Source organism: Caretta caretta, chromosome 5 (assembly GCF_965140235.1).
Source record: "Caretta caretta isolate rCarCar2 chromosome 5, rCarCar1.hap1, whole genome shotgun sequence".
In the NCBI taxonomy this organism is placed as follows: Eukaryota; Metazoa; Chordata; order Testudines; family Cheloniidae; genus Caretta; species Caretta caretta.
In genome coordinates this window covers 114,432,974-114,457,881 of record NC_134210.1, presented here as the reverse complement: position 1 = coordinate 114,457,881, position 24,908 = coordinate 114,432,974, and the positions used below count along the sequence as shown (strand labels likewise).

General features: G+C 42.0%; 1 protein-coding gene across 1 annotated transcript in view; it reads right to left on the bottom strand.

The window, feature by feature from the left end:
• Window positions 1-11,100: 11,100 nt before the first annotated feature.
• Window positions 11,101-24,908, bottom strand: part of MTAP (methylthioadenosine phosphorylase) — a 63,602-nt gene continuing 49,794 nt past the window's right edge. The window contains exons 6-8 of the mRNA XM_048850131.2: window positions 22,876-23,115; window positions 18,909-19,031; window positions 11,101-12,486 (exon numbers count right to left, since the gene is read on the bottom strand). Of these exons, the coding sequence (XP_048706088.1) occupies window positions 12,448-12,486; window positions 18,909-19,031; window positions 22,876-23,115 (402 nt within the window). The 3' untranslated portion in view covers window positions 11,101-12,447. The remainder of the gene's footprint in view (window positions 12,487-18,908; window positions 19,032-22,875; window positions 23,116-24,908) is intronic.

Sequence of the window (24,908 nt, the reverse complement as noted above, 5' to 3'; positions counted from 1 at the left end):
ACCCGCCCAGTAAGCAGTTTGCCCCAGATGGGTGAAAGTATCTGAGCAGAGAGAGGCTGCTTTTAAAAACCAACCGACCAACCACGCGGTCCAAGCCTGCAGTAGCTGCGCTCCTGTCTGGGAAGCCGGAGCGTGAGCCAGCGGATGAAGAACGCGCGCCTGAACCCACCCCGTTCTGCAGCCCGACCGCAGCTCTCCAGCGGCCACACCCACGGCACGATGCTAAAGGTAGGGGTGTGTGTGTGTGTGGGGGTGGGTAATTCAGACGTCCCCTCCCTTCTTCTCCCTGGTCACAGCTCCCCTGGTCAATCTCTGCGCTTGATGCTGTACAGATCATGGCCGAGACAGAACAGGCTTCAGCCCAAAGAGGCTCCAGGTGTCCTGGCATTGGATTGAACCAGAGCGGAGCGGTCTTGTCAGATCAGTTGTTCATGGGTTATTTATATTTTGCACTCTCGGGCTTGAGAGAAGGCCGGGCTTTAAACACGCCTTAGCAAGGCTACTTCCTGAAATGCCTAAGAATTTGAAAGGAGGACCATGCCCGGCTTAGACAGCAGGACAATGCCAGGGCAGCAGTTCCGGACTTCTCCACACAGAGGATTTAAATATCTACCAGTGGGGCCGTGGGAAGAAAAGAGGGACCCTGGTAGGGAGCGGTCACTAAGGGGTGTCTGTCTCCTTTGGCCCACCCTTAACCACCGATTTTTGCTTTTCTAATGTGCACGCTTCTCGGAGGTAACGGGCATGATTGTTGCCCCACCGAGATTAGTAGGGGCCTAAAAGCAGCATGAATTATAAACTCATTTTCTAGAAGGTAGCCACCATTAGGAGGATTATATAGAGCCATCAGATTACTAGGGAGTCACCCTTCCTAGCTTCAGTAGGCGGAGCTCACAGCACACACATTTCTCCCCCCCCTCCCCCCAATAAGCTCTTGGTTTACCACCCCTCCCATCCCCCTCCATTTCAGACAGTCTCTGCATCTCCCGGTAATCTCCCCTTAACCGGGGGTTGTGTGGTCCGTCCCCCCCCATTTCCCCTGAATGGCAGCATTTCTTTGCTTATTTCCACATCCCCATGCCCTCCATTCCCCTTACCCCACCCCCCACAAGCAGCTCTGTGTGCTCCCTTTTCCCATTCTAGGGTCCCTAATCTCCCCACCAGGGGTTCTGTCTGCCTTTCATTCCCACCTTCCTCCATACAAGCTTCCCACATTCCCTATACCAGGAGAGGTATGCACACCCCTATTCCCCTATTTGCCTGGGAGATAAATCATTAGCGCATCAACATGTTAAATTATATTGGAGGATGAGGAGGGGTATTGTTATGATGGAAAGCATTAATGGGTGCCACCAGCCAGTTACTTGACGCTGTAGACAGTTGCAGAGGTACTTGAGGCTTTGGCTATGCTAAACAAATGGTAGGCTCTCCCCCGCATTTGTTTTCCTTCAGATCAGTTGGGCCATTGATGCCTGGAACATTTCCTGAAATTTTGGAATTGATTGGATGTGCTGTCCAAGTTATTGCATTGCATACAGAAGTGCGATCAAGTTAAGTGTAAGGCCTTCAAAAGTTCAGCAAGACAGGGACATGTCTACTTGAGAACATCAGTTTTTCCCCCACCCCCCCAATAGCAATGAAGATCAACAGGGCTAGAAATAGCCACCTTATGACAGGACAATCTGGAGAATACATCTAAGTACACACGAATGTGGAACTCTCTCTCTCTCACTTTGCATCTGCTCTAGCCCTCACTGAAGTCCATGGGATCCTTTCTATGGATTGCAATGGGAGCTGGATTCGATCCTCGAGGCATGGGCACTGCTTCAGCACCGCTCCCAACCATGCAATTGGCTGTGTCCGAGGCATAGTGATGTACTGCACATAGACCTACCCGCAGAATGATGTGTCTGAGGTACAGAGTTGTAGACAGCCTGGTCCCTGGAAACGGAGCAAAATCAAGCTGGAACTTGAGTGATGTGGAAGCCTGTTTGTGGCTGTAAGTACACCTGTTTTGTAGAATAAGTAGCTCATAACTGGTAGCATCCTTCAGGGCAGGACTTCTGGGATTTCGTTGTGTTATTTAATATTTTGGTTGACGATAGCAACTTTGTTCCCAGATGGAAGTCAAGAGGAAGGGGGTGCTCCTCAACTCTGAAGACCGGGCCATTTGTTTAGGTGCCTAGGCACTGCCACTTCAACTTTTTAGCTAACGGTTTTTGTTTGCTTTCGTTAAAATGCAAGGAAGCTCTCTGGAAGGGGCAGCAGGAAGTTAGAATAGTTACTGAGCTATTCTGATGCAGAAACAAGAGAGTAGCCAGAACCTAAGACTGGAAGTGCCAATGTGGTGGGGGTGAAGAGAAAAAAGTACACCCCCATGCAAACAAAGAGGAGAGGAACAAAGTAGAAAAGAGCATGGAACAGAACTGCAGGCAGCCTGGGGGAGAAGAGGAGAAAGGACCAGATACAGGATGCTGAGTAAAGTCAGTAATCCCATGAGATGAGAAATTTACATTTAAAAACTAGTTCTATTAGGGGTGATGGAAGAGAGCCAATTCAGTCCTTCTCACAGGCTGATAGAGGGAAAAACCCTCAAACCTCTTCTTTTTCCTAAAGAGACCAGCTAATTTTATTTTCAGGCAGCCAGCAAAATATGTACTTTCACAACATTTTTAAATATTAGCCACCGTTCAAAACAAAAGTACATATATTACTGAAAGAACTCTCACTGAATGGACAGCTGATTTCACAGAACAGGACTCTCCCCCCCCCCCCCCCATTTCTGGCTACTTTCTATAAGGGTCTGCTAACAGAGTGAAACTTTTTACCTTGTGAGGGTTCCTCAGGGTCCAAACTTCCCAAAATCCCAGCAGACTTCAGCAGGGGGGAGACCAAAATCATGGGGATCTTTCTGTCCCAAAGGGGCTGTACCATCCAGCCCAGGTGCCATCCTCAATTATACCTGCCTGTGTAGGTGGGGCAAAGCTTTCAGTCTCTTTTCTATAGCAGGTTGAAGCCAGTACCTTAAAGGGTTTGTTAGTTCATTATTGCCCCATATCCAGTGCTTTTTACATTACACATTCCAAGATTTTCCCTATTAAAGTTTTATAACTAATTTCTCTTTAGAGCTGGAACATTCATAAAAACTGAACAGTCACATTTGTAAATGAAGTACTTCACCTGTATTCCCCCCTTTTCCTATTTATTTTCTATAAATAGTCTAGCAATCACATGTGCTGGCAGGAACAGATACTGATACAACAAATGTCAACAGAAACTGATGACGTGTCATCTGATCTGTGCATCCTGTCAGAACAGCTTCATTTAAAATCTTCTTAAACGGTCAGAAGATAAAGGAATTATTTGCTGATTGGATGCAAATAAAGAATATTTTCAGGAAGATTGAAGTCTATTCCCAAACAAATTTGCAATCAGAAAAAGGTGGAAGGGGAAAACAAAAAAACCCAAAACTTTTTTCACATCACCCAGTTTTGCTCTACTAGTTAAAAATGAAAAGTTCTAAGCAAATCTAAATTTGGGGACCTTCACTAGGAAAGTCTACTTAAGGAACCATTTGAAAGTTTTCTGGATTAAGATAGATTTTTCTAATATGGGTTGACAGTTTTATATTTTAAAGGGTTTAGTTTGCCCTGCCTCATCTCTTGTGCCTCTGTCATTTACATCTGTACAAAGTGAATGACAGTGCTACCAAATTAAATGTTAGTGCTTTACATTAATTTTGCACAGGGCCAAAGGTCTACATAAACTGCAAGGCAATGTGTGATAGCATGGGTGCTCACCTCACCCCACCCCCATGTCCTCTGCTGTCACCTCATACATACTCTGGTGGCCCAGGGGAGAGCAACAAAAGTATCCCTGTCTCAGTTTCCCTTAATGGGCTTTCAGTTAATTCAGAGATGCTGTTATGTAATGAACAGTGCCCCTTCTGGGGTCTAATTTATTTAACCAAAGACTAAACAAACATGCAAGCAAGTCAATATTAGTCTGTCCTACCTGAGTCCATCCATCTCCACCCAGGCCCATCACCACTAAGACCTTCTCAGACCAGGATCCTCTCCTCCCATCATCTGGATAAGGGGTCCATCTCAGGGCTCCTGCAGAGGTCAAACTGCTGCAGCTCTTCTTTGGAGCAGCAAGTTAAAGTACCTAAACAACCTTGACTTCTTGCTGCTCTCTAGTAAGTTCCATTCATGGGGATCAGGCTGTCACCACTCATAGCTCTCACAGAACTTAGTTCCTCTCTGCCCATCCCCTTCTAGTAAACTCTCAAACCAGCTTCCCTGAGAAGTCCCTCTTTTCAGGTGTTAAGGGCTATCTGCCCAAGCCCTTATAAGCCCTTATGAGGCCCAGGTGTTCACTAAGTAATTAACTGTCACCCAGCCATCTAGGTAATTCATTACTCACAAGCAGATCTGAGTTGGCTTGTTCTCCTTAGCAGAGCCTATCACAGGTAGTTTGGCCCCTGATTCCCCTGAAAGGGCCAGCCTCTGTGATGAACTACTGTTGGAGTTATTACTAAGGGCTCCTCAGTTATGGGAAATAAGTTAGTGAGTCTTAGTTCAGATTCTAATGAGCAAGTGTGTACAGTAGAACCTCAGAGTTAAGAACATCTCTGGAATGGAGGTTGTTTGTAACTCTGAAATGTTTGTAATTCTGAACAAAACATTCTAGTTCTTTCAAAAGTTTACAACTGAACATTGACTTAATGCAGGTTTGAAACTTTGCTATGTAGAAGAAAAATGCTGCTTTCCCTTAATTTTTTTTAGTAGTTTATGTTTAACATAGTATTGTATTTGTTTGGGTTTTTTTGGTCTCTGTTGCTGCCTGATTGCCTACTTCCGGTTCCAAATGAGGTGTGTGGTTGACTGGTCAGTTTGTAATGCTGAGGTTCTACTGTATTATAATTGAGCCTCCTTGCTGGTAGCTTCAGGATGGAAAGGGTATGGAGACTCCAAAGAGGTAGTCCTTCTAGAAGGGAGTTGAGGGCTATTGATGTGATAAAGCCACTGTCAGCTTTTCTGCCCTGTCATGACTGTTAATACAGCACTGTTTGTGAGTACAAACTCTCTTAAAATTCATCTGAGAACGGTCCTGCTCAGTTTGCAGTTTGTCTTTGAGAGCAGATGGTGAATTTCATGTTTGAATGAGTCAGTCTTCTTCAGGGCTGCAGCTACAGAGAAAGTGCTGTCCAAAAAGCATGTACAGAAATTAAAACCACATTTTCAAATTTAAACCACATTTTCAAACTTGCCTAAATACATATACGCTTTACAACATAAGGCCAATTCCCTGTCATGAGTAAATAATTACTTTTATAAGAATCAGAATAGGCTGCAACACACCCCTGTGTGTTGCGAAATGTTAGGTTCCATTCTCTCACATTGTCCTTCTTCAGTCATTACCATAATGATGGTGGGTGAGAGGAAGCAACCGTTAGAACGGTTAGCCCACAGTCTCTGTCTTAAGGGCCTGATTCTGCCAGGTGCTGAGTTCCTCTTGGATGTTGCAGATTGCTCCTAATGCTAATAAGCACCTATCTGCTTTGGGTAGAAAAAACCCTTTTCCAAACTAGGACCACCAGAACACTACAGTGTTATCAAAGCTGTTAAATTGTCTTTAGTATTTATATCAATGCATGAGCTGGAATGTTTTCAGTATGCATTTGATATTTATGTCAAGTCTAGGCCACCTGACAGATGCTAAGAGGGACCTGGGTGTTATGGCAGACAGAAAATTGGATGTGAGTTAGCAATATGATATAGCTGCAAGCAAGGCCAGTTTTGGACTTCACAAGGAAAGGGGAGAGGGAAATGATCCCATCACTATGTGAGTGTGGTGCACCCGTACCTGCTATATTGTATTTGCTTCTGGGCATCACATTCATTACTAGTCAGATCCTGACAAGGGGGAGGGTGCCCAGGGAAGAGCAACTGAAATGATCAGGGCACTGGAGGGAGTTGATGTATAAGGAAATATTAAAGGAACTAAATGTGGCTTGGCTAAGCAGTGGCTGGGGAACCAAGGGAGAAGGGGTGGGACACACTACTAGTTTATAAATATCTGAAGAGTGTGAAGGAGTGAGAGGAATCATTTTGCGTGATGCAGAGGAGTATACGTAGGAGTACTAGGATGCAACTGAGAGAAGGGATGATCTAGGCCGAATGCTGATGAGTGAGATCTATTAGGCTCTGGAAATATCTCCAAAGAGAAGTGGCAGAAGTCCCATCTCCTGAGACATTTAAATCTAGGCTGAACAAAATAATAGAAACCGTGCTGTAGGGGATGGCCCTGCAGGAACTTCTGAGAACAGGAATATTTCTACCATTTTCACTTTATTATCTCTTTGCATTTTGATTTCTCTCTCCCATGACTCTTCTGAACATAAGAACATTCATGGAGGGCAGGTCCATCAGTGGCTATTAGCCAGGATGGACAGGGATGGTGCTCCTAACCTCTGTTTGCCAGAGGCTGGGAATGGGTGACAGGGGATGGATCACTTGATGGTTACCTGTTCTGTTCATTCCTTTTGGGGCACCTGGCATTGGCCACTGTTGGAAGACAGGACACTGGGCTAGATGGACCCTTGGTCTGACCCAGTATGGCCGTTTTTATGTTCTTATTCTTCCTGGTTTGTTTTTTTTAATACTGTGCTCCAAAGGTAATTGCTAATTTCCCTTCATTCTCTCCTCAGGATATGTCTACGCTACAGCAGCACAGCTACAGAGCTGCAACTGTAGTGTAGTGTAGTGTACATTGTAGTGTAGACCCCTCCTACACGGACGGAACGGGTGTTTCCATCGCTGTAGTTAATCCAACTCTCTGAGCGGTGGTAGCTAGCTCAAAGGAAGAATTCCTTCCATCAACCTAGTTGCATCTACACTGGGGGCTAGGTTTACCAAACTGTTGCACAGGGCCCAAAATTTTTCCCAGGCATGAGCAATGTAGCTAGGTCTATCTAATTTTTAAGTGTAGACCAGGCCTCAAAGCACATTGACAGTGAAACAAGTTGGGACGGGAGCAGGAAGCAAAGGAATTCCACATTCAACCTCACTCTCACACCCCCAAAAGGTTTCCTCCACCTCAGTATGGCAGGCCATGTCTACACTACCATCAGTACAGTGACACAGCTGCGGTGCTGCAGCTGTAACACTGTAGTGTAGCTGTTTCCTGCAGCAATGGGAGGGGGTTTTCCATTGACCTAGTTAATCCACCTCTCAGAGAGGTGGTACCTAGACTGGTGGAAGAATTCTTCTGTCGACATAGCAGCATCTACACCAAAGATTATGTTAGCCCAACTATGGTGCTCAGGGTACAAAATTTTTCATAGTCCAAAACAACATGGCTAGATCGAGCTCATTTTTAAGTGTAGACCAGGCTTAGGTCTTAGAGGCTGAATTATTCCTGGGAAGCTCCAAAAGTGGACTTTTTCAGGTTGGTCCACCTGCAATACCACACCTCAGGCCATGCAGACTCACAAGTTGGGCTGGAGTAATCCCCCTGTGTGGTGAGAAACTTGTTTGTAAGACGTCAGCTTGGTTTATTTGGGATAACCCCCATAAACTACCACTTTATCTGGATTCCCAGTGCCAAAATAGGCTCTCATGAACCATCAGGTTTACTCACAAAGCTCAAATTTATGTAATTCACACAATCTGTCTCTACTTCTCTTACTAGCTACCATCTTCACCTTACAGTTCATGCCCTGAGAAGTTAAGGCTTTATTTGCAGGCTGTACAGCACAATATCCTTTAGCTTATAAAATATACATTATACGCAGTAAAGTTGTACTGTGTACTAACAATAGGCTAGTTAACAGACTCCTACATTCACGCTCCACTGGGGATCCCTGCTAGCTGATTGAGTTGCAGGAGATGGCATGTGTGTGTGTGTGTCACAACTGGCAGATTTCATCTGCCTGTAACATTGTGAGGAGGGGATACAACTCAGAAAGTGAAGTAAGGTAGGTGCTGAATGCCCCCTCTGTCCTGTGCTAGTGGAAGCATTTAGCTTATAAACCTGACATGATCTCATTGTTAAACAAGATCTTTGCAAGTCACCCTTAAAGCTTAATAGACAATGTAAAAAGCAAAGGTGAGCTCAGAATGGAATCCAAGAACTGGGCACCCCTGAACATTGAGAAATTTTGGATATGAACTTCATGTCCTGGACCCATCTCTAAAAAATACCTCAGTGATAGAGAAGCAAAATTATCACACTCAAGAGTCCAAAAATTAATGGGTCATTCAGAAGTAATTTGAAGGTCTAGGTACAAAATTTTATAACACAATGTATGTAAAACTCTGTAGTCTGCAAAGCACATTAGGATCTCTCCAGCGGAAAAGTCCAATATAAATGTGAAATATGACTACACATCACAGTTCTCTGAATACAAATGTTGTTCATCTTTAACCCTTTAACGGCTGTTATGCCCTTGACTGCATACCATGCAGTTAAGTAGGCATAGCTCTGCTCTGTGTCAAAAGCTTCCATCCTGAGAGCACAGAACTAGCTGAACAGTTGCTTTTGTGGATCAGGGCAATGGGAGTTAAAGGCAAGTGACTAATTAGTGATTCTGCTCACAAACCAAGTTCCAGAGCTATATGAAATCTGCTACTTTCAGTTTGCAAAGCTTTCCAAACCAAGGCCAGCTGGCTCAGTTTGCCTGGGTTCACACCCCAGGAGATTTGTGAGGCACTCTCTGGTCCAAAGAGCTCACAATCTAAGTAGGCAAGACAAGTGGCCAGGAGACGTGGCATTCCCATTTTACAGATGGGGAACAGAGGGAGAGAGATTAAATTACTTGCCCAAGGGTCACACTGTGAATTCATGATAGTGCTAGGGATTGAACCCACATCTCCCAAACTCTACTCCAGAGCCTTAATGACGCTACCATTCTTCCTTTCTAATTTCATACATTAATTTTGAGACACGCAAATTTTATCCTCGCCCTTGCTCCTCACAGGCTGTGTTTCCTACCTAAGATAGGGGTATGAGGCCTTGCTCAATGTTAACGGTTGTGAAGTGCATGAAATTATTAGCACCAGTCATAAGAAGAACTCAATCTTCTGGCTTCCAGTTTAGTGTACCTCTACTTGGCCAAAGGGTCTTTTGTTGGCATAGCAGAAGCAGCACATCTTCTCTTATACCAAGGGATGCCTGGGGGGATCCATGCTGCCTGCGTCCCATCCAAGTCAGTTGGGTGGCTGCTTCAAAACAGTGCAGTAGGCTCAGTGACTCGGGGAAGTATGTACAATGCAGAAAGACTGTTCAGAGGATATAGGCACAAGCCTTGAACACGTTTTTTTGCACATGTGCAAATAGAAATTTTCTGTGGTTTGTAACTCAGTCAGATCGAGACGGACTTCTATGGGGACAGCAAAACGTTTTCTGACCACTGGATTATCCCTCTGTCAAATTTCAAGTTCTGGATCCAAACTTCTGAGGTGCTAGAGCTCTACAAAACTGGTCTGAAAATATGTAGAACTGGCAAAACCACCTTTTTTCCCCCACAAGCTTTTTCTCAAAATGGTTGCCCTGTGTTTTTGGATGGGGGGGACTCCATCTAAGGCAGACACCGAACATGGAAAATTTCAGTCCAAAAACTTTGATTTGCAAAGTTGTATTGCTTTTACAAATGGGGATTTAAAACAAAGTTTTAGGCAACCTTTAGACAGGATGCATTACCAGTACCTGCCCTCCTTTTTTACTCCGCCCGAAGGAATAAAAACAAAAACACTTACCGACAGAAGCAAATTATTTTTTAAAATGACACTATAACTCCATAAAACCATTTTCAATGTGTGTTTTCTCTGTAGTATTGGAGTACTAAATTCACAACTCCAATAGCCACAGCAGATCAGACCACTGGAGCATTTAACCCAACGTCATGTCTCTGGCAGCAGCTGTACAGAATGCAGCAGGAGAGGGCTTAGAAATGTCAAGGAATGGATTTAAGTGGTGCAGGAGGCCTACGACAGGCTCTCCCTTTTTAGGTACATTCCAGCATCTATGATTAAATCCATCTGGAATTCCTTTCTGTTTTGAATAGATTTTACTAACACAAATGACTTTGCGTTATTGGCAAATTTCACTAATAGATGTCCACTTTCTTCTGCAAGGCCCCAAGTGTGGTTCCCCCTGCAGAATTCTCAAACCAGGAACAGGGTCCAAATCAAAAACACAGCACTGGGGCCAGTTCTGAACTGAAGATCCACCCTTTACTACAATTATTCTCTATTGCTTCACCCAGTTTAAATTCATACCAGGCCTTTCCCACAACAATCAGGATTGTTTGTCTTAATATCTTATGGAGGACCTTACCAAAAAGTTCTGGAAAATGTTAATGATGGTGTCCACCTGGTCACCTTCATCTAGTTATTCACTTTTTCAAAGAACTCTGGTTGTAGAAATGATGACTGATGCAAAAAAGTAGAACTAAATTATCTTCTGACATCTAAATTTCTCTCCTAACCTTAGTGGTCTCAAGGGCCTACAGTGAGACACACATGGAGACTACTTGCTTTTAATGTTTTTAGATTGTAAACCTCTTTGGGTAGCGATGTCTTCTTGTTCTGTATTTATAAAGTGCCTAACACAATAGGATGCTGGTCTATGCTTGGAATTCCTAGGTTCTACCGCAATACAATAACAACAACAATTAAAATGTTTTAAAATACTTTAGCTTTAGTTTTTCTTCATGTAGGACTTCATTTTTATCTTAACAAATCGTGATAATTTGCCTTTTTCATTTCCAATCTTCTCACCTGGCCTGGTTTGTGTTTTCATCTGTATTGTTTGGGCAGGATTTCTACTTTCTGAAATATGTCTTTAAGATCTAAACTCATGTATATGTCCTTAAGATCTAAACTCATGTACTCTTCTGCTTAACTATGCAAGGTTTTGCATAGGTGTACACAAAAGTAGTACAATACACTCCCAGATCTTCAACTCCCATTAATACAGTGTTAGTGAATTACCGTATAGACTAATTCCATGCTGATCCAGTATTTTTGAATTCAAATGGCTAAACTCAGTTATCTGAATAATGTCCAGAAAGAAAACAAAGCCATTCCCACACAATTTATAGAAGCAGGAGGTTACATTTGGTTTATTTATTAGACAAGCAGCAGCAGATTATTTTCTTGAAGGCAAACTGTATTCATTCTGCATATGCAGTAGAAGATGTAGAGTGCATGAATATATACATGGGATACAATCAACAGCAGATACATTCATCACTAACATAGCTGTAAATCAGAATAAAACTAAAGAAAAAAATTCTGTAGACAAATGTAACAGAAAATGCTACCCCTGGTGTACAGAACAGACAGTGGCATCAGGCCAAAATGTTGTTCTAAATTTGTCACTTCAGTTTTAGTTAATTAGGGCCTGAGACAACTCCAATGAAGACAATGGAAGTCTTTCCAGTGACTGCAGTGGGCCCTGGATCAGATCCTTGATGGACATCATTCCTTCCGAAACTCAAGCAGCTCAAGCTAAAATTGAGAAACATAAGTTCATAAAGTTTCATGAGTCTAATTTTTTAAAGAGATTGAAATCCAGACTCCAATTTTGCAGGAATATTTATGTACCTGTAAATATATGTGCCTGCAATCAACTGCAGACACAAATCTGGATGTTTGTCTCCTGACTTACTCATGCAATCAAGTAAACATTTAAAATGGTGACATTTGAACTCCAAATCATTGCTGCTGCAAAACAGCTGGCACAATTACTTATGGGGAAACAGTATGGCAGTAAAAGTGGACATGCTTTTAAAATTTGGGCTTAAGATGTCCAAGTTACAAACCCACAGAAAGCAATTTTTTTCATAAGAGAACAGTGAAAATCAATACAAGTAACATATATAAAAAAATATAAAAATATTGCAGTGTATTTTCTTAAGTAACCTATAGTCCTTCAGTTATATTTCTGTGATAAAAGATAGTTTGCTCTCAGAAAAAGGAGATAGCAAAGCAGCTAATAGCTCTGTCATTTTAACTTTCTGAAGTCTTTATTTTTTTAAACTGATCAATAAGAGTACACAATCTAAACCCTCCTCTTCTCTTGCCTTCTTCCAGGCCATGAATGAACAGCTATTATTGAGCAAAGGATGAATGAAGCACTTTCTCATCTGAAGTTTGTAAACAAGAACAGAAGTTCTAGGATCTTAAATAGGATAATTTGTTATGGAATGCTTATCCCATTGCCCTACCAAGTCACACAATAAATTCCAAGGCTATTGGTAAGTTCTTCAACAGTCTTTAGCATGATACTTTACTAGCAGACAAGAAATAGACCAGTGCAACGTTTACTGTATTCTTTCATGCTAAACATCAAATTCCCAAAACATTGTAACTGTTAGATGTTCAAGACTGATCCTCTCCTTTCTTCTGAGCATCCAAACTTCAGAGCCCATCCATGCTTTTAATGTTTTGGTAACATGACTGAGCACTGCACAGTACACTGAAATACAAAATCAAAACAGTTGAATATACCCTATCCCAACACACACACACACCCTTTACATTTTAAAGCATTCTCAACAGCAAACCATGCTGATTGCATGCAGATTAGAAACAGGTATGAATTCTCTTGATGTGTGCAGTAGCCCTGAAAAAAAACAGATGGTGAGACAAGGAGAACAGATCCTTTAACCTCCAACAATTGTGAACCTAGTACCCTGTAATTACAATTTTCCATACATACTAACTGGTGATTGTTGTTACAAATCAACTCCACAAAGTTCTAGATTAAAATTAATACTTAGCTTTAAAAACTAAAGTTAAGAAAAGTCCCATATTTGGGTACTTTAACTGTTTAAAAAGTAGCATCTTGGTCACACCCTTTGGATTTATAGAAATCTAAAAGTAAACTTAATCCTAAAATTCTGAAAATAACAAAAATGCTAAAAAAGAAAATGGGTTTTGCATGTTCCTTTAACTTATGTAAAAACCCCTGAGCATCAGAAAATTGAAAGTAATGAGAAACTATTGTTTTCCTTAAGATAGTATGCAGCGAATACAATGCTCATGACACTTAAGGACTGGCCTGGGCCAAGCTGAGTGTCCGAGTCTGAGAGATGTTGAGCACTCGCAATTTCCACTGAGTTTAATGGGAGAAGCTCGGCCCTTTTGGACCCCACTCCCTGATCCTGCAGTAAACCCTGCATGGAATCCCATTTCACACAAGTACTTTTAAGCACATAGACTTCATTGAGACCATTCCCATGAATATAGTTACTTCATGTACATACACTTTTGTTGGATCAGGGCCTCAAGAGTGTAGTGATACACATGTCACTTAGGGTACAAGTAAACTCAGATTTAATAAAAAAAAAAAAAAAAGGTTAGCTAGGAAACACATTTTAAAGCCCTTCTGTAGACAGGGGCAAACTATATTTTAGCATGTGTTAACTGGTTAAGGAGATCCCTGAACTCTTACCTACTAACCACCTTGATCAGCCAACATGTTAAAATACAATTTGCCCTGTCTACATTAGGCCTTTGAATTATTTAAAACATCTAGGCAAATAAATGTTGTGGGATTTTTTTGTTTGTTTGTTTTTTAAATGTATCAAAAGTCAGTGGGTCTCTGTATGGGGACTGGAGTCTGCCTGTGTGGCACTCACTGCAGAATTAAGGCCTTTGTGTGAACAGACTTCCCTACATGTGCTCTAGAAGGCAGTCTTAACATGAAATTTCCTTTCTATCCCAGTACTCAGCTACTCTCAACCCAAGACTGCTGGTTGTGCCACACTGTGTTAAACTGTATTGTGTTTTTGTGTTGGGTCCAAACACCATCACTGATCATCACCTAGCCCATGAGTTGAAATTCTGGTCAGCAAAGAGACTGAGTTTTTCTCTGTCCAATGTTTTCCCCAGTCAAATGACTAACAAACGATAGAGGACATACTTTCAAGATAGAATAGCATAGTAACAAACTTAGACTACCTCATGGATATGCTAAATAAAGAGCAAGTCTAAACATGTATCAGTCAAAGGGCTATTCATGAGCTTTCACTTGCTAAACAAAACTATGTAGGGCTCTACATAGTTTACTTAGCTTTGTTACTGAAGTATCACAAACATAAGATCTGTTTTCAAATCAAATGAGTCTTCCATCACTTACGCAATTGATTCTGTGTTTGGGCTTACAAGTTAGTTAACATTTTTGGTATTTCCTGGTTGGTGGCACAAATGCAATGACATCAGCATGTACTGTTCTGGAAGCCTACAGGCATTCTATCCCATCTGTTCCTTAAAGGAGCAGCATTAGTACAACTGCTATGCCTTCAGAGAGGTTATTATTAATGATCATTTATGAAGGCTATGAAATACAGGGAGAGTCTGAAGCAGGGGTGACTCTTGGTTTGACTCAATACAACTTCGATAATATATAAAATTGACCTGTAGATGAACTGTATGAAATGTTATTGTAGCCATGTTGGTCCCAGGATAGTAGAGAAATAAAATGGGTGAGGTATTATCTTTTATTGGACCAATTCCTGTGGGTGAGAGAGACAAGCTTTCAGGCTGAAGAAGAGCTTTGTGTACGCTCAAAAGCTTCTCTCTCTCACCAACAGAAGTTGGTCCAATGTTTCCTCACCTACCTTGTGTCTCTGTCGATGAGTTGACATTTAAAAAAAACAAACAAAAAAAACCTCAAAAAACCAAACCACCCACATGAAACGGTTAAAGCTCATTTTTATATCTCTGACCTCCAAACTAAGGTTCACTTTCTTTCTCACTGAAGAGAGGACCAGGGAGGGTGATCAGAAATATATCTGAGAGCAAAAGACAGGAGAACAGGCACGAGACGACAGGCAGGGTGAAAGATGCTATGCTGAAATCTTGTCACAGGAGTAAGAACATTTCACTCAACGTCTCTGTTAAACACTGCAAAAACTTCTAATGGAGGAGGTTGGCCCATGCAAACTTCAGCTGCAAGGTGTGGGGGCAGGGGAAGGAGAAAAAGGCAAATGCCTCCCTGAGTAAGTTTCCCCACCCACAGTAATGAGCAGAGGGAAGGAGAGTGGGTGAGGGGATGTGGTGTTACCAGTAGGGGCTGAGGGCAAAGGCTCTGACCCCAGTCTCATGCTTCCCAGAATTGCTGTTCATGGAAGCAAGCTTTTTACAGCAGTCCATCAGCACCCAGCTGCTGAAGCATGGAAGTGGTGATTGTTCTTTTACCTGTGTAGCAGGCCCCCAGAATACCAGCTGGGATCTGGCACGTGCTGCCACTTTGTTTTTAGTTCAAACAGGAAGAGAGGACAGGGTCAGAAAAACAAATTTAATCACAAAATAAACTGCTGACGTTTAAAGGGGGCAAACAAGAATTTACATGGAAGAAAGCTTTGCCTAGCTCCAAAGTGGGGGAGGGGATTTTTTAACTGTATGGTTCAATTATAACATAAACCCAGTGTATCTCTGTCCCTACTCCATCCCATAATTGTTTCTATCCCTATCTACAAACAATAAGGCCCAATCCCAAATCTTATTTACCACCATTCAGTGCTTCAAAAATCCTAGTCCTCCTCAGCAAAACCTAACAAACTGTCTAACCCTCAGCCTTTCCTACCACTTTCCCAAAGTGCCACAGGCCTGGCACAACTTCTAAACCTCCTAGCTTCCTTCCAGGACTCCAACCCAGCAATTCCTTAATTATTCACGTCAGGCAATTCCCTATTCCTGATCCCAGCCCCATTAGCAGCTTCCAAGACCCTCATCCCAAATTCCAAAAGCTACTCCCAGTATCGTTTTCTCCACTCCTTAAACACTCAGACCTGACCACAATCAACAAGGGAAGGACTGAAGCTTCATGACTCAGGGCACAGGGAACCTCAGCTCTCTCCAGCCAGCAGCACTGCCCCACCCTGATGTACAAACTGACAGGACAACCCCACAACTGACACTGAAGTACACAAAGGGTACATCTACATTGCCATTAGACACCCATGGCTGGCCCATGTCAGCTGACTCGGGCTCACAGGACTCGGGATAAGGGGGTAACCACCAAAATCAACCTTCTTTCCCCATCTCAATCCACAAAAGTCATCCTTAGGGAAATAGACTCCATGGCTCTGGGACCCCAGACATCTACACCACAAATGAACAGTCCCCTAGCCTGAGCCAGCTGACACAGGCCAGCCATGGATGTTTAACTGCAATGTAGACATACCCAAGGTGGCCAAGTGACACGGCAAGACATGTGATTGTGAACTTGAAAACATCTGTGGGTCAAACAGAGGTCACTGGATCATTTTTAATTAAAACAAAACAAACCCAAAAAGCCAAAAACTTTAGAGTCCATTTCCCTGAGGATGATTTCTGTGAATTGGGAAGGGGGAAGAAGGTTGACTTTGCTGACTACCCCACTCCTCTACCTGCTTCACAACTTCCCAAAGACTGCAGGAGGGTGAAGAGAGCTAGCTGGCCTCCCACACAAGTGTTGGGAGGAGGAGACAGCATTACAGGTAACTAAACTCCCCTCCCAGAAGACAGAAAAAGACAAAGCAATATTAGGGCTTATCAAGGCTGGAGCAGGGAAGAGGTGAGCCAGGGACCCATCTTATGGTTTTGTATTGTAGCCATGTGAACCTACCCTACGGTCAATTCAAAGCTTAAACTTGTTTAAGGATTCATGCTTGAGTTTTGCCTGAGACAGCGTGGTTTTGAATACATCAAAAACATAAGACTCACATCTCCTCCACTAATTGGCAGGGTGAATAAAAATCAATGATTTTTTTTATTTAAATCAGATTTTTTTGATAAAATGCTTTTTGAGGAAAAAACCTATCTAAAGATAGTTTTAATTAAAATACATTATAGCTCAAAGATATTTCATCATGGAATAGGGATTATAAATTCTAATTCTATAGTATGAGATAATAAATTCATGTACTGTTTAAGAAAAGTGTTGTAAATGAGTTCCAATAATTCATGGATTAGGGACCCAATCTTATGGGGTTCTACAGGCTTCTCTATAGATTATTTAGGTTAATCTTTCTATCTACCGAATGGGACAGTCTACAAGATACCATCAGAGATGCTTAGTTTTACAGTTCTCAGACTGTGGATTTGTTTCTCCAGAGGTAACATGCTTGTTAACAGCAAAAATGTTTTTAAATAAATAAATATATAGAGGTGAGAAATAACAGACCTCAACTCTATTGTCCCTCTGCAAATTTGTGTACACAGAGTCAATCCCTTACCTCTCTCTAAAAGTGCAAAGTTTCAAAAAGTTCAATGAATAGAAGATTGTTGGGGGTGGAATAGATCTGGACAAGGAGAAGAAGTCTGGAGATAAATGTGAGAAGGGAGGGACATAACTTTTTTGTTAAAATACTATATGTTTGCTGTTGAAGAAAAAAATCCAGAATACTTAACATTGTTGTTTTAGTTAAATAAAAACAGTTTAAATGTTTGTCTGGTGATGTTTTCCTCCTAATACAGCAGGGCAAGAATATCCTCCAAATATTAGTGATTAACATGTTGAATTGGAGATAGTTCACCTCCCAGCGACTTCATAAATATCTGCTTCAATTACCTTTGGTAAATGAAATAACTAAACTCATTTTCACTCATTTTCTGATATAGCTGTAAAACTAATCTGAAAAGTTTTCAAAATAAATCACTGTTTAAAAATGTATAGTGTGTACCTTCTAAGAATGAAACCTACATCTATCTCTGAGTTGTGAAGAATATGTATTAAGGTTATAACAACCAACAAGAATGCACTTTTATGTAGAAAACCACGATTAAATAGAGTCTTCCTGACTAGTGATTTAAATCAATTTGATTTAAATAAAATCCACCCTACTAACTGGACCATATGAAAACACAGATTTTTAAAATAATAATTTTATTGGAACTTCAAATTTCAAGTGCTAAGGGAGGAGCACAGAGGGAGCCCTTAAAGTGCAGAGACATCAGCACTCACAGACTGGTCTTGTTTACTGTCCCCAGGCCTCCCTCCCTTAAACAGCACCACTCTCCCTAACACATCCTCCTTCCCCAATACACAGCCCTTCATTCCTTCAGACTGCCACACATACCTGGCTTGCCTCTGCTGCCTGCCCTTCACAGCCCCACTCCGCCCTCTGTCCCCCTCAGCTCCTCTGACACTAGAAAGTAAGGGAGTCAAGAGGAGTCAGGAAGTGCCTGTGCATGAGGAAGGCATGGGGAGGAGTAGGAAAGAGATCAACATTTTAACATCTGAGACAAAGATTCTCTCCCCTAGGCAAAGGTATAAAGTGACTGGATGAAGCTGAGATGCAGAATTTGCATAAGCCAACCCTGTATGTTTTAAAAGTGTTGTCTGAAATTCTCTCTCCATAACACTTCAAAAAGGTATTTCCTTTTCAACCTAGCAATCCCCCTTTGTGCATCTACTGTCACAGCAGTGCCAGGGTGAATAGAATTCTGAACATCTACATTGTTCTCCTCGTGTTACCCACCGAACGACTTTCCTTTTGCAAACTCACAAGTGCAATTGGGTTTAATCTTCTCCATTTGGCTCACTATTATTTTGAGCTCTCCATGGAATAGAGATGTAGGTCTGTAATATGGAGACTCATGCAGATTTGTACTTTTCCTTGCTACAGGAGTACCACAGCTTTAATACATGTACTGCAGATGTCCCTCTACTTTTTGAAATACTTGTTGTAAAATTGAGGCTACCTGTTTGCAATAAAGCTTGTCAAACTCTGTAATGAACCTTTCTCCCCTGGTGACTTCCTTGCTTATTGCGACATTGTTGAATCACAAATTTTTTTAAATGGTGTTTTGAATGGCAGTATCGTGGGCCATACACTTACACAGCATGCACTTCTTTCCTTCCCCTCTCCCCACAGTGCCCCCCAAAACCTGTTCAAATATTGTGCTTACTTTCATGTTATGCAGAGTTTCTGTCCAGTCCATGGAACCTATTTGAGGTATAGCAGTAAGAAGTATGCTTGTTGCCTTGTTTGCATTTTCTTTCAGAGTCTTTAAAACCTTATCCACTGAAACCTAGAAATACAATAAAAAATAATAATTTTCTCAAACTTTGTTTGTAAAATAGATAATGTTGCACAAAACTCAACTCCTAATTAAGCAACACCCTACGTATCATCCCCCATCCAACTGTTTTAGCTCAGAACAGAACACATGAATTAAAAACAAAAAATCCTCTATGCATTTTAAATTGAGATGACAACAAGCCACAGAGATCTTTTTAAAGACTCAATAGTTTCTTTTTTTGTTACATTGTACAATGGGAGAGTGATTCTACAAAGTCCATATTCAAGATACCTCAATGAAACTGTTCACCAGAGTAAGGACTGAAGGACTGGGGCATTGGTGTGGAAACGGTGACTTATGTTTACTCTAGCCATCTTATGCTTCGTAATTATAATAATACTGAGCTGACACATCTGAGTAGAGTGAGACCTCTTGCCACAGAATGTTTGAAAATGTAAAAAATTACTTTTTATACAAAGACAACCTTGGACAACCTGAGAAAGTGGCTATTAAGTTTTAACTGCAGGAAAAATTTCCACTGCTATTCTCAGGATGACATTGGCAGCTTTAAATAAAATGCTGCAGTGAGGTAATTTTCACAGCATCAGTCAAAGCTTCAATGTTCTTTGTGAAGGTATAAGTTAGATTTTAGTGGGCCATCACTGGCTGAAATCTTACTGTATAATAATGGACACTGTAGGCACATAAATATTTTCAGTCTTCAAAAATTCAACGGAAGAAATCTACAATATCCTGACTGTGTCTATCCCATTACATGCATTTTATGGGACTATCAATGCAGAAAGCAAGTGAAGTTCTCAGGGATCCATATCCTCGCTGCTGTTTGCCTGCATCTTTGTGACGCATCTGTGCACAGACAGATCAATATTGCAGAAAACTGATTCAATTTTGCAACTAACATGGTTCTTTCCAGATCAAAACTATGTTAAGATGGAGGTAGGGTTGAGAATGCATATAAGTAATGTAGGGTAAAATACACTACAGGGGTGTTGTAAATATCCCAAACACAAGCACTGCAAACCCAGAAAATTCAGAGTTAAGGTTAAAATTGAAAGAAATCCAAATATGTCAAAAGGTATGGAAATATACAGTTAAGGAACCAAAACAACCTTCTGTCTTGTAAAGGTATCATCCTGGAAAAAAAGAACCAAATCCATCTTTAAAAATCAGTTGCATTTAATCTGGGATTACATACACCATTTTGCATTTATCATAATTGTATCGTTATCTCAGGGCATCACTACAGGACAGCAATAAGGCTGTTTAGACACCTTACCTGTGTTGTAATTTTGTGAAGGCTACACTGTATTCTTCCTAGATAGCAAAGATATTGAATCCCAACTTAGAATCATAGAATATCAGGGTTGGAAGGGACCTCAGGAGGTCACCTAGTCCAACCCCCTGCTCAAAGCAGGACCAATCCCCAATTTTTGCCCCAGATCCCTAAATAGCCCCCTAAAGGATTGAACTCACAAGGCTGGGTTTTGCAGGCCAATGCTCAAACCACTGAGCTATCCCTCCCCCCAGTGCTTCAAATGCAATAAAACAAAGAACACTCCCCACAAACAAAAACTTAGAGCTTTGACCAGCACCTTCATAAATGGACTAAGAGTAAAATTCTGCTACTGATGCCCTCCCCATGATTTAAGTGGCAGCTGTGCAAACACATCCAATAGAAGATCTGGCCCTAAATGTTGATTTTTCTTTCATAGATTTAGAATCATAGGGGTAGAAGGGACTGCAAGGGTCATCTAGATTCATAGATTCATAGATATTTAGGTCAGAAGGGACCATTATGTTCATCTAGTCTGACCTCCTGCACAACGCAGGCCACAGAATTTCACCCACCACTCCTGCAAAAAACCTCTCACCTATGTCTGTGATATTGAAGTCCTCAAATCGTGGTTTAAAGACTTCAAGGAGCAGAGAATCCTCCAGCAAATGACTCGTGCCCCATGCTACAGAGGAAGGCGAAAAACCTCCAGGGCCTCTTCCAATCTGCCCTGGAGGAAAATTCCTTCCCGACCCCAAATATAGCGATCAGCTAAACCCTGAGCATATGGGCAAGATTCATCAGCCAGATACTACAGAAAATTCTTTCCTGGGTATCTCAGATCCCACCCATTCTAATATCCCATCACAGGCCATTGGGCCTATTTACCATGAATATTTAATTTAAATTTAATTTAATTTAATTTAAAACCATGTTATCCCATCATACCATCTCCTCCATAAACTTATCTAGTTTAATCTTAAAGCCAGATCGATCTTTTGCCCCCACTGCTTCCCTTGGAAGGCCGTTCCAAAACTTCACTCCTCTGATGGTTAGAAACCTTCGTCTAATTTCTAGTCTAAATTTCCTGGTGGCCAGTTTATAACCATTTGTTCTTGTGTCCACATTGGTACTGAACTTAAATAATTCCTCTCCCTCTCCGGTATTTATCCCTCTGATATATTTATAGAGAGCAATCATATCTCCCCTCAACCTTCTTTTGGTTAGGCTAAACAAGCCAAGCTCCTTGAGTCTCCTTTCATAAGACAAGTTTTTCATTCCTTGGATCATCCTAGTAGCCCTTCTCTGTACCTGTTCCAGTTTGAATTCATCCTTCCTAAACATGGGAGACCAGAACTGCACACAGTATTCCAGGTGAGGTCTCACCAGTGCCTTGTATAACGGTACTAAAACCTCTTTATCCCTACTGGAAATACCTCTCCTGATGCATCCCAAGACCGCATTAGCTTTTTTCACGGCCATATCACATTGGCGGCTCATAGTCATCCTATGATCAACCAATACTCCAAGATCCTTCTCCTCCTCCATTACTTCTAGTGTAACCCCCGCCAAGATTCAGGATTTGTTGTTTCTAAGTCATCCAAGACAGATCCTTTAAGGCCAGAAGGGACCACTGTAGTCATCTTGTCTGATTTCCTGCACAACACAGGCCACAGAAGTTCACCTATGTATTTTTCTATTTTCAACTACTGGTTGAACAGGATGGTCTCGTTTAAAAAGACAATGAATCTCAATTTAAAGACTACAAGTGATGGAGAATCCACCACATCTCTTGACATCGTGATTCCAATGTTTAATGACACTTGCTGTTAAAAAAAAAAAAAGTGCCACATTTCCAGTTTGGAATTATTTAGTTTTCTGTATAAATTATTTTTTAAATACACTTGCTTTCAGGCCAAAACCAAAATGCCACCCAAAAGCTAGGAAAGATTTCATATAAACATAAAAAATATAGAACAAACAATTTTACAGTGTTGCTTTGACCATGTATTAACTAATATATACAACAGTCTGCATTTCTGCAAGTCCTACAGTTGATGCTGCCATTTTCTGTGATGACTAAGGTTCAACTGGCAAGCACCGTAAGCATTCTGCTGGTTAGTGGTTGTTCTTGAATATATTACATGAGAAAGAGGTATAAGAACTAAAAAGGATATGGTTTTTTTTTGGAGAGCTCAAGAGACTTAGGACAAGGTCAGTTACAGGAAAATGATGTCACAACTGGCTTTATACACATACCCTGATTCACACAATAAGAGGTGAAGTTTTATTCTGATAAGAGAACTTTTTAAAGGAAAAAGCAGGGATATTGGACTCAGTCCTGCTCTCACTAACACTTTTGTTATTTCAGAATGCCTCCAATGACTTCAACGGAGTGAATTAGGGTATAAACTGGTATAATTAAGAGCAGAATTTGTCTGGTATAAAAGGGCCTATTGTGATTTCTACCAAGAACTGTATAACTTTATGCACTTGCACTACATATAATTTGCCATAATCTAAAACAACAAGACCAAACAAAACAGAAGCTTCACTCACGGCTTCTTCATGCTCCTTCCAGCAGTCATAATCTGTTGCCATAGCAATACTTGCATAGCAGATTCCGGCTTCTCTTGCAAGAACCACCTCGGGAACTGTGGTCATGTTGATAACATCAGCCCCCCAGTTGCGAAACATCAAGCTTTCTGCCCGAGAACTGAAACGTGGCCCCTCAATGGTGATCATTGTCCCCTTTGAGTGGCACTTAATCCCATGCTTCTTGGCAATCTCCATAAGAACCTTCAAAAATATTATCACAGAAATAGCAAATTATTAATCACCTACGTGAAGCCAACTATTTCCTCATACAAGAGAAGTAAGTAAAGAACAAATATCTCTCTTTGGGGGGTACTCTTGTCTCTCACCTGAATAACTTTCACACAATAAGGCTGTCTTTATACCAGTGGTGACCAAACTTACTGACCCTCAGAGCTGCATACGATAATCTTCAGAAGTTTGAGACCCACAAGACACTCACAACCTGCCCCGCGGGGTGGCCCCTGCCGGGGCTCAGGGCTTCATCCTTGCAGGGCGGTGCCTGGTTGAAGCCCCGAGCCCTGGTGCCTTCCCTACTCCCTCTCCCCTCCCTAGCCCCACCACCCTGCTGCAGGGCAGAAGCCCCGAACTCCTTCCCCCAGTCTGGTAGGTGGAGAACAGGTAGGATGCAGGGGGAAGGGGACACTCCACGAACCGCACTTTAACTGTAAAAGAGATGCATGCGGCTCGCCAGCCATCGTTTAGCCAGACCTGCTTTTTACTATGAATGTGAGCCTAATTTGACAACAAGTGTCAAACAAGGAAACCCACTCCCATTTCAGCTTCCTCTCTCAGGGCTGAAAACAAATAGTCCTACTGATGACGATAGGATCAACTGTGTTTTAACATCCATTGTCAGAAAGGAGGCTAAATACCTGGATGCCTGCTCTGCATTGCTGTAGTGGGTGCTGAACTCATCTAATCCAGATTATACCAGTGGGATTCTGTTTCCAGCACTGGGTGAGGAGGACAGGAAGCAAGTATGTTTGATACCCAGGCCTTGCTTACAGTGAGACTTCTGGTCAGAACAAGTCTAAACAATGTGGTAGTGGAAATGCTGGTGGCCAGTTTACACGAACAATACCACCATTGCTCCCAAAGGTGGAGCTGAACTGATGATGGCAAGGGTGGGAAATTTTAAGAAAAGTCTAAGTATGTGGGCGAGGGAAACATGGTGGAAATCTGGAGAGAAATGTATTGATTTGGAGATGTGAGGGTTATACCTCTCTCTTAATTCCCTCGCCAGTGGCTAAACTCTATGTGTTGACGTACACTAGATGTTGGTCATTAGTCTGTGCAATCCTGACCAGGAATATTATATCGCAGGGGTGGCCAAACTGTGGCTCCGGAGCCACATGCGGCTCCTCAGAAGTTAATATGCGGCTCCTTGTATAGGCCCGACTGTGGGGCTGGAGCTACAGGCGCCAACTTTCCAACGTGCTGGGGGGTGCCCACTGCTCAACCCCTCGCTCTGCCACAGGCCCTGCCCCCACTCCACCCCTTCCTGTCCCCTCCCCTGAGCCTGCAGTGCCCTCGCTCCTCCTCCCTTCCACCCCAGAGACTCCTGGACCCCACGAAACAGCTGATCAGGAGGTGCGGAGAGGGAGATGCTGATCGGTGGGGCTGCCAGTGGGTTGGAGGCACTGGGAGCTGGGGGAGCTGATGCGGGGCTGCTGATGTATTACTGTGGCTCTTTAGCAATGTACATTGGTAAATTCTGGCTCCTTCTCAGGCTCAGGTTGGCCACCCCTGCTGTATCGGTTCACTTTTACTATTTGTAAATTGTTTCCAGTGAGTTCCAATCTCTGAACTAGTATCAACTGTCACAGTATTCCAAAATAGTTTCCTTTTATTATAACACAGAAAAGGATCATTCCTTTTCATTCTGTATTTCAGGGCAACTTCTCTTAATTTAGTTTTTGGATTTACAGTTTATAAAAATTCTGGAAAGTTTATTTTTCTCTGATTTTTTGGTATATTTAGTTGTTAAAAAAAAT